The sequence below is a fragment of the Squalius cephalus genome (assembly GCF_949319135.1).
Source record: "Squalius cephalus genome assembly, chromosome: 11".
Taxonomy (NCBI): Eukaryota; Metazoa; Chordata; class Actinopteri; order Cypriniformes; family Leuciscidae; genus Squalius; species Squalius cephalus.
Genome location: NC_137132.1, coordinates 14,811,164 through 14,826,408, shown reverse-complemented (window position 1 = coordinate 14,826,408; position 15,245 = coordinate 14,811,164). Strand labels below are relative to the sequence as shown.

The 15,245-nt window shown below is 38.7% G+C and overlaps 1 protein-coding gene across 3 annotated transcripts in view; it reads right to left on the bottom strand.

The window, feature by feature from the left end:
- Nucleotides 1–15,245, bottom strand: part of sgsm2 (small G protein signaling modulator 2) — a 55,165-nt gene that overhangs the window by 25,076 nt on the left and 14,844 nt on the right. For all 3 annotated transcript variants that reach the window (XM_079885028.1, XM_079885029.1, XM_079885030.1), the window contains exon 3: nucleotides 1,935–2,103. In XM_079885028.1, coding sequence (XP_079741154.1) covers nucleotides 1,935–2,103 — 169 coding nt within the window. The remainder of the gene's footprint in view (nucleotides 1–1,934; nucleotides 2,104–15,245) is intronic.

Genomic DNA, 15,245 nt, shown 5'->3' with positions numbered 1-15,245 from the left:
CCCTCTTCACACACCAGATGTGATCTGCTTCCTGCTTTCATCATTGTCTCAACAGCTTATCAGTCATAAAGCATTGCTTATATCACTAATATGATCAGTTCCAGTTTATGGCTTCTTTGCCTTTTAGCATATTACTTACTCTACTTACAGTTCATAATAATAAGCAGAATGAGAGACTGTTAAAAGTAAAGTATGTCATTGCTGTATGTTGGGGCAGCCTAATATACTGATTCATAATTGGCGAATTTTGCACCATCTACACTGTTTTTGAACCTAACCGAATCAACACTGAACTGACTTCAGATGAATAATGACACAATTGTCTTTTTTAGAGCTGATTTACAGCAGAATTGAATTCTGTTTGCATCATTAATTATTATTTTCCTGTTTATCACTGTAAAGCTGCATTGAAACAATCTGTATTGTATAAGGCGCTATATAAATAAAGGTGACTTGACATTATTTCCGTAAACTTTGTTACATTATTCATTGGTAACCAGATTTTAGAAAGGCTGGAGAACCTAGTCAAAAGCAAAAGCTATGTGGCTATTGGCTATGATAGTGGTTCCCACAGTGGGAGGCACAACCCCTAGGGGGGACCCGAAGTTATAAAAAGGGGGACGTGACAAGGCTAAAGCCCAAAGTATACTTCAGGTTTTTGTGCGTATGTGAGAGTCCGCATACAAATTTTGTCACCAGAAAAGTACACTATGCGCGCCACCCGATTTTTGTAACTGCGCATTAAATTGGTTTTGCACTAATCAGTTGTCCCACGAAGTGGCAACAGTGGCCTAGGCCATGGTTTTACAGTAGAAAACGAAACTAAAAAGACGGAACAGCAACAACAAATGTTGTGTGAGGGGGTAATGAGATACCCGCAATTTTAGCTTAAAATGATACAAAGACATTTGTATCGGTCATAACTTCCGGAGAAAAATAGCGCAGACACTGGACAAAGATGAAACTTTCTAGAACACATGTCGACCCCTGGTTTCGTGCACTCTATCAAATGGAGTATAATTTTAAAAAGTTACGTGTTCGACTATGTGCATATGCTAGCATACGCGAAAAGAACAAAGTATACTTTGGACAGGACAGTTCACCCAAAAATTTTCATTTTTTCATTAATTACTCACCCGTTCCAAACCCGCAAGACTTCGGAACACAAATGAAGATATTGTTGATTAAATCTGAGCGCTTTCTGACCCCACATAGAATGCAACGTAATCACAAGGCGCAGAAAGGTAATGATAATAATAATAATTTTTTACATTAATATTTACATGGAAAGAGGGGAATCTCCTTAACCACCACTAATTGGCAGTATCCACCTGAAAGATGTGACGGCAGCCACAGTGCACCAGAACACCCACCACACACCAGCTTATTGGTGGAGAGGAGACATGTGATGAGTGATGAAGCCAATCAGTATGTATGGGGATAATGGACAGAGGCCAATAGGCAAATTTGCCAAGGTTAAACCCCTAATTTTTTTCGAAGGACATCCTGGGATTTTTAATGACCACAGAGATCCAGGACCTCGGTTTAACGTCTCATCTGAAGGATGGTGTTTTTTGATAGTATAGTGTCCCCATTACTATACTGGGGTGTTAGGACCCACACAGACCACAGGGTGAGCACCCCCTGCTGGCCTCACTAACACCCCTTCCAGCAGAAACCTGGTTTTCCCAGGAGGTCTCCCATCCAGGTACTAACCAGGCTCAACCCTGCTTAGCTTCAGTGGGCAGCCAGTCTAGGGCTACAGGGTGAACTAACGCTTTGACGGATAGTGTACACTATGATTAACCGATAGCCCACATGGCCAACGTGATATCAGCTGAAAAGAAAATTGTTTAATTAAATGAAAAGATGCATAAAATAATAATAATTTCAATTAGATTGGGCATAGTTTTGCGCACAATAAGAAGTCAGACCTGGTGATTTCGGCCTGCTGCTGTAGCTGTTCTTGAACCTTGCGACAGATCTCACTCGCCGTGGTGTTCACCTTGCCGATCTTGGTGAAGAGGGCGGCGATCTTATCGCTGCGGAGGAATCCAGCCGCTCTTCGCTTCAGCAGGTGACTTAAGCAAGCCTCAATGGAGCCTGCAGGAACATAGAGGGAGGAGTTGATAAGAGGTATGCAGGCAAAGATCAAACAGAACACTGAATAAACTTAAGCAATTAGCATCTTATTATTTCCAACTGCTTAATGAATTCCTTTAATAACAGCCATTTGTTCTCACAAGTCAAGTTTTTAATTCCATTTCTTTCCCAATGGGCTTCGCTATCTATGAACTCGCATGATGCAAGGGAAAATCTTATTGCAGAAGTAATTGTGTTCTGCCTCATACTCATTCTCCTTTTGTGAGGTAAACAGCCATGACGGGAAAACAATTGCAACTGGGAACGAGATTTACCGCTGGTTCCTGGAGCACAGCTAAATATTTCAGTAAGGCAGAGTCAGGGCGAACTACCTGTTACTGCGCCTGGGATTTAACCGCCTCAAGCGCTGTGGGCTCACTTCAAAAACAAATAAACAACGGCAACAGTTCCCCAGCCCCCTAATCTCACCGATGAAGGATGGAGAGGATGTTCATATTGGCGCAAAAGCATGACTAATGCGTTAGTCCATCTTTCTTGACAAGTAGCCAAGTGCTTGTGCGCCAAGAATAACATAAATCAAGATACATGAGGAGAGTTGCCCAGCAAAGAAACTAAAATACTTTTTTTACATGATCGCAATGAAAGGCCAGTTATGAGATTTGCATCTGCCGTGACAGCTGAGTAAAGTCAACCTATCGACTCGCTGTGTGATTGATGCTATCAATATCTCAGCGGTATCGAGGTCCTTTCGCTGCTACATAATCGACTGCATTTGCGGAAGCAATCAGATGTTTATGGCAGTAATAGCACTTTTATTGCTCGGCTTGTGCCACCGGAGGCAGTGGCTTAAGCATTCCCAGCTTCAAGTTTTTCCCGTTAACAGCCTTTATGATACATTTAGACAGCTAAAATGCGCATTCATGAAGGGAAAATGCATGCAGACAGGGATTGCATAGGACTATTTCCAGGGGCCTCACAAAAGAAGCTGAACAGCAGGGCCCATCAACGCATACAGTTTGAGTCAACTACTATGGCAATAGCTTTTAATAAGATTTGACCTTTTTTTTTTACTCTGAAGATGTGCAGACATGCAGAAAGACACTTTAACAACAAGTTGCAAATATGTTTCTAATCTACACGTCTAATTTCAGAGCATACAACGAGATGAATCATCTAAGTGGCTGTTAAGTACTTCCCCTTGAGAACCCAGAACGATAACCGTCCTCTCCCAAAAGCAGCTCTGATCTGAACAGTGATGCCCTGAGAGGCACTATAAGAAACGGCACTTCCCGTGTTTCTCGGATCCATCATTCAGTGAGCAACAAATGTGTAGACAAAGCGCTGTGCATTTGAGAAAAAAGCTGAACACTCATGAAGATGTATTTACATAATCTATCTGTGCCTGCTGGTTTGCACTACTTTCTGTGTGCATCCATACACCCACAAGCTACTCTGGTCTCATGCTCGAAGCACACGTTTGAATGCACACAACCATTTTAGGAAAAAATAATGCCTCATTTTGTCTATTCATCTTGTATTCAATTGTTCATTGTGGAAATGACAATATACATTTAACTCGTATCTCATATGGGTAAGATGCTTTGTGCATTTAACTTAAGAAAGCTTTGAAACAATGCACATGGGATATCAGTATGTCATCACAGAGACATTAAAATGGTCCATCTGGTTCAAGGGTGAACTGCATTAGAAGAGCATCTGACAGACCACATGGGGATTTAATGAACAACAGATTAGACATATTACCTCTATAAATCATTTGCTGCAATTGCTATTCTTAATGGGGCATTAATGACTGAAAGACTCCATTGGTCTTTCAATCATGGAAGCTATGTAATTTTTAAATACGTCTATCCAAGTTTATAAAACTATATGTACGCCATCCATAGATTCCTTTCCTATGTGACAAATTTTGATTTGTCTTTGTGGTGCAATCTAAACATTTCTCTGCTTATGGCAAAAGACTACAGGCAAAAGTATTGGTTTTTTTTTTTTCATGCACTGGTCAATATCAAGAGCTTGGTCTATTTAGCCTCCAGAACATGCTTCCTTTCAGACTGCAATGAAAATATCCAAAATACACATTTACAGAGTTTATTTTACTCCATCTGCTTGCATCTACATGTATTTATTCAGCATATGCAAATCCAAAGCGACATCAAGCAATTGTTCAAAAAGTTATTTTCCTCATGCACTGAGCCAGAAATCTCCACTTCAGAAATACTAACATACACTAAATGCTCAAGTTTAATTTATATCTTAAGGTTTTTACTGATGGGTTTGTTCATATATCATTCACCTGGTTTATACATAAATGTATTCCTTAAAATATTTCTGGCTGTTGAAAGATGTTTTTTCTGATTTATAGAGTGATAGATTGCCTGGCTTGTCTTAAGTACTTGAAAAAGTTTCTTAACAAAGAATAATATTTTAGATACATTTCAGTCTGGGGTGGGCACAGAATCAGCCCTTTTAAGGGTTGTTAATGATCTTCTTTTAATTACAGATGCAGGTAATCATGCAGCATTCATTTTATTGGATTTGTCAGCAGCTTTTGACACCATCGATCCTTTAAAGCAGTTTGTTGGTATTCAGGGGACGGTCTTAAAATGGTTTGCCTCTTATTGGAATGTAGATCATTTTCAGTGAAGATTGGTAACTATTTCTCTGCTCCAGCACCTATTACCTGTGGGGTCCCACAAGGGTCCATTTTGGGTCCAGTCCTGTTTTCATTGTACATGCTCCCTTTGGGAAGGATTTTTAAGATGTATGGTATTTCTTACCATCTTTATGCAGATGACACTCAAGTCTACTTGCTGTTGAGACCCAGTAGTAAGGATTCCAATGCCATACCTCTTAAGTGTCTGGAGGAAGTAAAGCTGTGGATGGCTGAAAACTTCGTTAAATTGAATGAAAACAAAACAGAAATTGTTGTTTTTGGTCGCACAGAAACGATAACTTAGGCCCATGGAAGGGGTACCTGCAGGATCAAGTAAATAACTTGGGAACTATTTAAGATAAAGACGGTGGTTTGTAATTGCTTCTTCTATTTAAGGAATATAGCCAAATTGAAACCAAAAGAAATTTCTCCATGCTTATATTTTTTCCCGTCTAGATTATTGTAGTTCTCTTTATGTTGGGACCTGCCAAACATACGTTGTTTGCTTGCCGCTAGTACAAAATGCTGCTGCAAGGTTAATGAATGCTGGGGAAACGGATCATGATACTCCCGTTTTCCTTTTTAGGATGGCTACTAGTACAATTTAGGATACAGTATAAGATTCTGATATATGTTTTAAAGCACTTCACGGAATGGTGCCAGAATACTTAGCTGAGCTTATTAAGCCCTACACTCCAGGCAAAAAGATAATCGAACAAGTTTCTTCAAACTATTCCCCGTGCGTGTCTCAAATTGAAGGGGGATCATGCTTTCTCCGTCGCTGGTCCAAGACTGTGGAATAATCTGCCATTGGATGTTAGATCTACCTTAACTCTAAGGATCATTTAAAATCTTATTTGTACTCTTTGGCATTTTAGTACATTAGTACACATGGATGTTTTTATGTTTTGTCCTGATGTTCTTTTGCTTTCTATTGTAATGTACAGCACTTTGGAACTAGCCTGTAAGGTGCTATATAAATAAATAAATGACGAACGAACAATAAAAAGAAATATCCAAAAATCCTCTCTGGAAAAAATCTTTACAATGCAAAAAAAAACAAAAAAAACAAGCAACATCAACATTCAAACATAACATTGCAGAAAACCTGTAGGCTAATACAAAAATAATTGACTTAACGTACTGTGATTAATAAACTGGGGAAGTATGGTGATGTCTCTCAGTTAACAAATTTACCTTATTCATGGTGTCTTGCCTTATCTGAGGCTAAGAGGCACAATTAGCCATCATTTTTATCAAGCTCAGACTGACAGAAAACAGTAGACCATGTTTTAGCCATATATTGTTGCACATTACTATATTGAGATCAGCTTTTGAGGCGCTATGACATAACACACGTGAACGCGCTCACAACCAACTATACACATTGATCGATGGCTGTAATCAGAGCTACTATCTGAGAGCGGGGGGGTCTGGATGGTGGCGATCGCTGCCGTCCGTAGGGGAACACACCTGTGACTGTGCAGTCAAGCTGTGAGTCACAGTAATAGACAGTATGAACTGCATTACAGAGGTACTCGGCAGCTGCACAGAGCGTAGGAGGCGAGGGAGGACCATACTGCCGTGCAAAGGCAAAAGACCTTCGTTTTTGGTCGAAAATTAGTTATTGATATTTTTGGCACATTCAAGACCTCCTTTATTCATGTGGATAAGTATCTTGAGTCAATTCCATTATTTTTTCGAGAAAATAATGGGTTGTCTTAACAGTAACTTCCAAAAGCCGAGGCAGAACACCGTAACATCAGTTACCGCTCTTTGGCTTTGTTTTGGAACGCTCAAATTGAGTTACGGTACTCTGCCTTTGTTTAGCCGCGCGTCAATATAAAGTTACTGTGCCGGTGTTCTATCAAATAATGATACCTATCAGATTGTACAGTGTTCTGCCTTTGTTTTACTGTCCATTAAAATTGAAATTACGGTGTAACCTGTGTACTTTGTACAGCTGCCATCAGTCCCTTTAACTTCTGATGTCCTCAGAGCTTTGTCCTGCGCAAACGCGGTCAGTATGGTCTGAACCCGCTCCATCGACAAACATGCGATATCGATCGTGAAGATATGCAGAGTTGACAGAAAAATGTTACACATGCCGTAGCAGATGAATACAGCAAAGAACTAAAGCCCCGTCTCACCCAGTTCAGGTACCGGACCTGGTTGGAACACTCATGCATCTAGCTGGCAGAGTGCCAAAACTTCGCCGGTGCCTTTAGCACTGCCATAAACACGGTCGAGCCGACGCAGGAATAATATATCACATGGAGTGTTAATAATGAAGCAACACGGCCCAGGTATATTGGTGCATACAACATAATGAAGCAACAAGTGCATACAACATCAGACCAGCTGTTACAAGCGGGTTATATCTACAATCACAGCGTCCGGAATAAATCTGCACATGAATCTCAGGAAGCGCCTGTGATGAGGGCTATCAGAAAAGTTAGTAAAGACATCGTTAAAATAGTCCAAGTGACTACAGTGGCTCAACCTTAAGTTTATCAAGCGACATAGGCTCACTATTGGCCAGCATCACATGCATCACACAAATGACCAGCGTCGGCCAATAGTGAGCCTACGTTCTGACGTACAACCCAGAAGCGCTGCGCTGTTACTCTACGTGAACTCACTCAGAAGCCCACACAGAAGAAAATGAATAGTAGAATAAAGTAGAATATTTTTGTTTGTTTTTTGCACACAAAAAGTATTCTCATCGCTTGATAAACTTAAGGTTGAGCCACTGTAGTCACTTGGACTATTTTAATGTCTTTACTAACTTTTCTGGGCTGGCAGATATCGATTACCTAGCAGCCTATGAAGGAGTGAGCGAGCTCTCAGATTTAATCAAAAATATCTTAATTTGTGTGCCGAAGATGAACGAAAGCCTTACGGGGTTGAACAACATGAGGGTGAGTAATTACTGACAGAATTTTCATTTTTGGGTGAACTGTCCCTTTAAGGTCTTTTGCCTTTGTAGGGCAGCATAGACAAGGACTGAAAATGAGGGGCAGAGAAAGGCAGGCCAGAAGAAAGCCAGAGTTAAAGTGATGAAGACTGAGAAAATGAGAGAGGTGAGAGAAACTACAGACCCAAAAGAGGAGATTAATAAAGTAGAAGAAAGGGGAAGAAAGAAAATGGAAGAGGCTCAGTGACTCACTGCTCTCTGGCACTGCTGTACTTAATCAGCCTGATCTTTGTCCCTCGGTCTGGACTCAGGCTCAGTCTGGACTTCAAGTGCTGGCCTTATGGAAAAGAGCATGTTCAGATTGTTCATCTGAATACCAATGACGACCAGTTAAGATGAGAATTTCCTCTGGACAGTGCTATGTGGAACTGATCATTCCCACAGGGAAGTGCTGGTTAAGAAAATGTGGGTATTCGATTCAATATTCGATTCAGTTCAATACATTTTTTATTCAATTCTGAATCAATTCAATTGCACAAGCTGAAATAATAAAAACGTTCACCCAAAGACACTACCAGCATCGTTACTGTTAACTAAAACTGAAATAAAATAATAATTTAGCTAAATAGAAAAATAAAAAAACAGAACTTATAAAGATGACAAAGGCACATAAAATTACAAAAACTTAAACTAAATCAAATCCACTTTAAGGCAAGCCTCCAAGGTTGGCAAAAAAAAAAAAAAGTGTAACAAATTGATATCAATGGGGGAGAGGCTTCACTATGCTGAATAAACTGCTTTTGTGATAAAACAGCTTATCATTCAAAGAATCGACAGCCTGTCGGCCAATATCCAATGTTTGTCATTAAACATTAGTTTTGGATTGAGACCATTTTGATTCAGTTTATGACACTTCTCATTCATTTCTATGTATATCTATATATTTATCCACAAACAGTGATTGAATTTCTGTCAGAGTTGTGCGAAAATCAATGACATGATTCAAGTTGACCATTACACAGAGGTCGGTATCTCCCAATCGCCCCTCTGCTGCAGATCTTGTTGTCTATCCCCTTGAAAGCACATCACTTCTGACTTTGAAACTGCCATGACAAGTCACACTTTCATCTGAATGACCTGGATTTTCTCCATAGGGAAAGATTATCTGTCAACAATGTAAATTTCAGTCTGTTTCTCATTCAAAGCTCAAGTATGGCTCTGATGATGTTTGGTGCTGACTGTTTGGTCCTTTTACTCACCCTAATGTTGTTCCAAACCTGTATGAAAAAAGAGAACAAAAAAGAAGATATTTTTAAGAATGATGGTATTCCAACACGTTTGGTTACCACTGACTTCCATTTTACGCACCACGAAAAGTAAAAAGACATTGCCTCAAAATATCTTCTTTTATGTTCTCCACAGAAGAAAAGGTCATATAGGTTTGGAACGACATGAAGGTGAGTATACCTTTAAGGTTTGGGACTGTTCTGAGACTGAGACTGCAAGGAAAAGCTTCATAAGATGGTCAATAGGATGAGGAAGAAACCTTGGGAGGTAGTAACACGCAGAAGGTATGCAGAATCTTCAACGTGATGACAAATATTGTGCTCTACAGATGTTGTTCTCAAAAGAAAAGTTTTTTTTTTTTTTTTTGCTATGCTATTTCTATGAGGTGAGAATGAGCCGAGTTTAAACAGTTAGACACCTCTATTAATACAGGCATCCGTAGTTTTTTGTGAAAGGAAGGAGTAAAGTGTGAACACAACCCATTCCTGTCACCAGGAAGCCTTGCAAAATGGCAGAAAACATTTCTCTCTCTCTCACACACACAGTTTATGATGTATTCACCCCATTCCTGCTCTCAAGACACCTGAGACTCCTGCTTTCATGATCCTATTAACTGCTATGTGTCTCCTTCCAAACCAGTGACTCTCAGTCAAACAAACCTCACATGGCTGGATTCATCTCAGTCTTTGAATAAAAACAGGATAGATTGACAAAGTGGAATCCAAAAGTCTAAGGCCACACTGAAAATCTAAAATTTGAGAAAAAAAAAAAAAAAACATAAAATTTTAATTACTGGTAATAATAAAATAAAATAAATTGTATTACATAAAATTAAAAATACATATTTGGAAAAAAAATTGAATTGTTTCTTGGTCCTTGAATATACAGTATGTGTGACATTGATCATCTGACTTTGTTCATACAAATGCCTTTGTTTCCAGTGAAGCTCAAGATGCTCTTTGGATCTTAAATCAATGCTGGAGACACAAACTTGTGTCTGAACTTCTGCATGAACTTCATGCAGCTTGAATACTTTGATCAACAAAAAAAAAGAAAAAAAAGATGGATGAATCAAATGCATTCTCATATTAAAAAGTCTCTCTTTTTTAACTTTTAACTCAAATCTTCATGTTGATAATAGCCTATATTTTTTTTAATGCAAAATACAAATAAATCACTAGTGGCCACAGACTTATGCATGCATTTTTTCCATAAATAATTTTTTTATTGATAACAAATAATTCTAGATGTTTAAATTAAAGGGTTAGTTCACCCCAAAATTAAAATGATCCCACAATTTACTCACCCATAAGCCATCCTAGGTGTAAATGACTGTCTTCTTTCAGCCAAACACAATCAAAGTTATATAAAAATATCCTGTCTCTTCCAAGCTTTATAATTGGAGTGAATGGTACCTTGTTTTTTGAAGCCCAAAAAAGCGCATCCATCCATCATGAAAGTAATCCATACGGATCCAGGGGGTTAATAAAGGCCTTCTGAAGCGAAGCGTTTTGTAATAAAAATATCTATAATTATAAATTTATAAACCGTAATCACTAGCTTCCGGTAACATCCAGTGAACTAACGTTCAATGTGGGTGAACTAATCCTTTAACATGCCAAGACTTTAAATCTGACACAGATACTGTTCAAATGAACTGAACGAGTACACTCTAAAAAATAAAACATTGGGTCAACAAAAAAAAATATGTTAACGTTTTCCACTAGAATTTTTATGTTAAGACTGCTGGCAGAATTACATTAATTCAAAGCGATGTTTTGAGTACGGTTAATTACTTTTTTTGGGCCACAATAAAATGCATTTCTAAGTAACACGAACTTAATAATTTTCAACATGAATGCAAGTAATTAAGTTGATCCAACATAATGTTTTAAGTTAGGTGAAGCAGTTTTTTTGGCCACAATCAAGGGTGTAGATTTGGTTTGAACATTGGGGGGGTTGAAATTTGGGTCTGCATATTTTTCATGTGATCATGGTATAAATATTGGGGGGGTTGTAATGCATAGATTTAAATATTGGGGGGGTTATCTCCCCCCCAACCCCCCCACAAACTACGCCCCTGGCCACAATAAAACACATTTCTAAGTAACATGAACTTAATAATTAAGTTGATCTCTGCAAGAGTTAAGTTGAGCCCTTTTGTTTTTATTTGAAGTTGATTACTCTTTTAAACATACATGTAACATTCATCTTTTAATATATTTCCCTTTCAAAAGATTTAAATGAACTGTATTACCATGTCCTTTCTAATACAACGTAAAGCATACATTTTCTTAGAAATCAACCTATAGCCGACTTATCACTTCAAATCAAACATTCAATTGAAATGTATGGTCACTACACTGTCATTGGACAGGAACACAGAAAACATTTCATCACTGGATAGGTTTCGTTCGTTTATTTAAAGTGTGGTTTATGTCAGCTGAATGTGCGGAACGCTTTTCAGAGAAGATAAGGCAACGTTATTTTAGTACAATTAACACCCAGCGGTAGCTAAGGGGAAAAAATCTCTGAATGCTTCACGTGAAACTTCGGTCTTCCGACCTATTACCATCGTGTCAATTCTCTATTGATTTTGATGGTAATATCAGTTTTGATTAACGTTAATATGCGCGAGGAAGGGAGGGAGAACAAGACAGTTTGAAGACTGTGAGAGTGCGCGCGCGTGGCCGGAGGAGGGTCTCTCTCTCTCTCTCTCTGCTCGTTCTCTCAGTAAAATGCGCGGGCGCCTGTCACAATTGTAAACAATAAAAACGAAATTTGGAAAACTAAAACGGAATTCATAGGGCCCTACATAACTCCGACTTGTTTTGAGCAAAGTATCTGAACAAATAGCGTAGCTACTAGCCAACTTTACCTCGGCACACAGACTAACAGCCTACTATCAACACTGCTCAAATTTCAGAGTAAGGACTTCCAGATTTCGGTATTCGGTTACAGTAGGCTATCACCAACAGAATCCTGAGCGAATATGTGTAAGCATAAAATTACTTACCATTCACCACATTACGCTTCAGCGAGTTTCAGCTGTGGCCACACTCGTCTGGCCTTAAACATGCACACGGTAACTGTGGACCGTTTACACGTCATCAAATTGTTTTTTACATTAACAGAACTTAAAATTAAATTAATTTTTGATCAACTGAAAATGTTAAACTCTGACAAGTCATGATAGTATGTTTAATCAATAGGCATAATTTGTGTGTCATCCCAGCTCAATAAAATAACAATTACAAGTAAAAAGTCTAACAGTATCTCAGAACTTGATTTTTTATTTCACAACAATATATATATTTAAGTAATGACTAAAGGTCCTCTGAATTAGTTTTTAGAGTGAAGCATCATAAATATGACCAACAGTGTACTCCTAAGTGGAATCTCTCGATTATAAGCACACTTCCTTTCACTACATTATTGCTTCAGTCATGACAAGCTCACCTCTTTTTTGTATAGAACTTTTAACTAAAAAATGTGTGCTGATAATACTTTTGCTTGCATTTTAGCATAAATGAAACTTTTATTGATGAAAAATAAATTATAGATGCATAAATTAACATGCTAAGACCTTAAATCTGACACAGATACTGTTCAAATGTGCTTCCATTTCCCATGGCCTAGCAGGTCATCCTCTCAAACCAGGTGATTAAGTATTGATTCACTCTAACGGTCCATCAGACCAGCAATCTCGTCTCTGAGAATTACAGCGGTGATCGCAAGCTTGGGTTTTATCTAATCTCTCTGGACAAAGATGTGCAGGTTGAATAGATATCTATCTGCTTGCACCACCCTCCATCCACCGTGTGAAAGAGAGTGTTTACTTCATCAACACTCTATTTGTCTAAGCACCTACGAAACATAGAGATGCTTTGATCAGCTGAGGGATGCGCAGCGCTCAGCCACAGCTGCTGACACTATGGGGAAGAGTAGAGCGGTGACCAAACACCTGTTCCGGAGACAGGAAAACATGACAATGCTGCATTCACTTGACAGAAACACCCACTGAGAACATTCCCTGATGCCGCTGTCAGAGACAGCACTGTGTTTTTAGGGACTATTATTAAAAACCAAATGCACCATGCAATACACTTTGTTTTTGGTATTTTTGAAAGTAATAACTAACACATAATGAGAGAGAGTTTTGGGCTGGTTGAATATGTCATCAATGTTGTCTCGTATAGCTAACATTAAGAAAGTGGTTTGTGAATTTTCAGTCTTAAAACATCAAACAAACCATGTTTTGCGCCCATGGTTTGTTTGTGAACCGTATTGTACACTCACAAATTAATTCAACGATGTCTGCCTTGTTCAATTTAAGTAACACGATTTTGTCACAACTTAATTTCATTGTGTTCAATTGACCTAATCTATTTAAAACTGAAGTTTATTTAATTATTTTGTTTTGGGACTACATAAATCACTTTTGTTGACAACTAACTGGGCGGTGGACGTGTAGTTCCCAGCAATGCTTTGCAAGGGACTGCATTTAGAGAGTAAAAAAATCGAACTTTTCATTGAAGTAAAATAATTGAAATTGTGGGGAAAATCACATTCCATTTGAAATAAATGTTTTTCACCAAAACACGTTGGCCATAATTATTGGCAACGTTTTATTAAATACTTTTGCTGCCTCATTTTCCTAAGATATTCTCATTTAATGCCTGATGAATTTTAGGAACATCTGACAAGAGATCAGAGACCATTCCTCCATACAGAATCTCTCCAGATCCATGTTAGTGCTTCTCCTCTTTGGTTCAACCCACTCATTTTCTATAGAGTTCAGGTCATGGAACTGGGACGGCCATTTTGTGCTCAGGCCAGGGACACATTTTTGTGTTGATTTTGATGTTTGTTTTGGATCATCATCCTGATGAAAGATCCAACCACGGCCCATTATAAGATTTTTAGCCGAGGGCGTCAGGTTTGATTTTTTATCTGTTGGTATTTGCTAAAATCCATGATACCATGTATCTGAACAAGATGTCCAGGACCTCCAGCAGAAAAACAGGCCCACAACATTAAAGATCCAATGGTATATTTAACCGTGGGCATGGGGTACTTTTTATCCCTGCTTGCACCAAACCCTTCTGGTGGGGTTTAATGCCAAGAAGCTCTTTTTTTTTTTTTGTTTCATCTGACCACAGATCCAGGTTCCTTTTGAAGTTCCAGTCATGTCTGACACCTGAATATGCTGGAGTTTGTTCTTGGATGAGTGAAGAGGATTTTTCTCGAGTTTTTTTAGGGTTTCTGACCCCAAGACTCAACTAATCTCAGCAATTCTCTATCTGTGATCCTTGGAGAGTCTTTGGCCACTCAAACTCTCCTCCTCGCCGTCACCGTGCATTAAGACAATATAGACACACGTCCTCTTCTAGGCAGATTCGTAACATCTTTAGTTGATTGGAACTTCTTAATAATTACTATTTTCTAACAGCCACTTTCTACTTTGTGAAGCTCAACAATCTTTTGCTGAACATCAGAACTATTTTCTTTGGTTTTACTCATTGTGATGGATGATTAAGGGTATTTGGCCTTTGTGTTTCCTCATATTTATACTCCTGTGAAATAAGAAGTCACAGCTAGACAATTTCATGTTCCTAAAAAAAATGTAAATATAAATGTAAATATATGCAGAGATATTTTACTCATAAGAATTTCTACGGGTGCCAATAATTGTGGCCAATGTGTTTTGTAGAAAAACATTTAGGCCCATTTCATAATGTGATTCACATGCAACCATATCAAATATAATGATATATTTTATATTCTTGATCACAAGACAAGGAGAATTTTGTGCACTTCAGTTTCCATGCTCCACAGGAAATGGACATGCGCTAAAGCTTCTCAATCCCAAATAAGCATGTCTCCCACTGGGGAGCCACTCCTACGCACTACCTCTCTCGGTTCTAATGAAGGGAGACAACATCAACTAGTCCGGCCCCGGCATGGAGACACTGAGAGAACAAGAACAACAGTTGATACTGCCATAGGTTAATGTCTTAAGGAATGCTGAGGAGCATCAGGAGTCGTGTCCGTCTGGCAGCTGGGAATTGTGGGATTTGAGGAGGGTTTAGAGAAGTCAGTGGGACATCATTTAGGCTAACACAATGTTGGTACAGATGGGATTAAGACAGATTATTTGAGAACCTGATTGTTTGCAAATAGGTATGTAATGAGGATTGAAATGTGTCTCTGTTTCTTTGTTTGTTTCTAAGTCATAAACTTAACCAACCAAATCAAAGA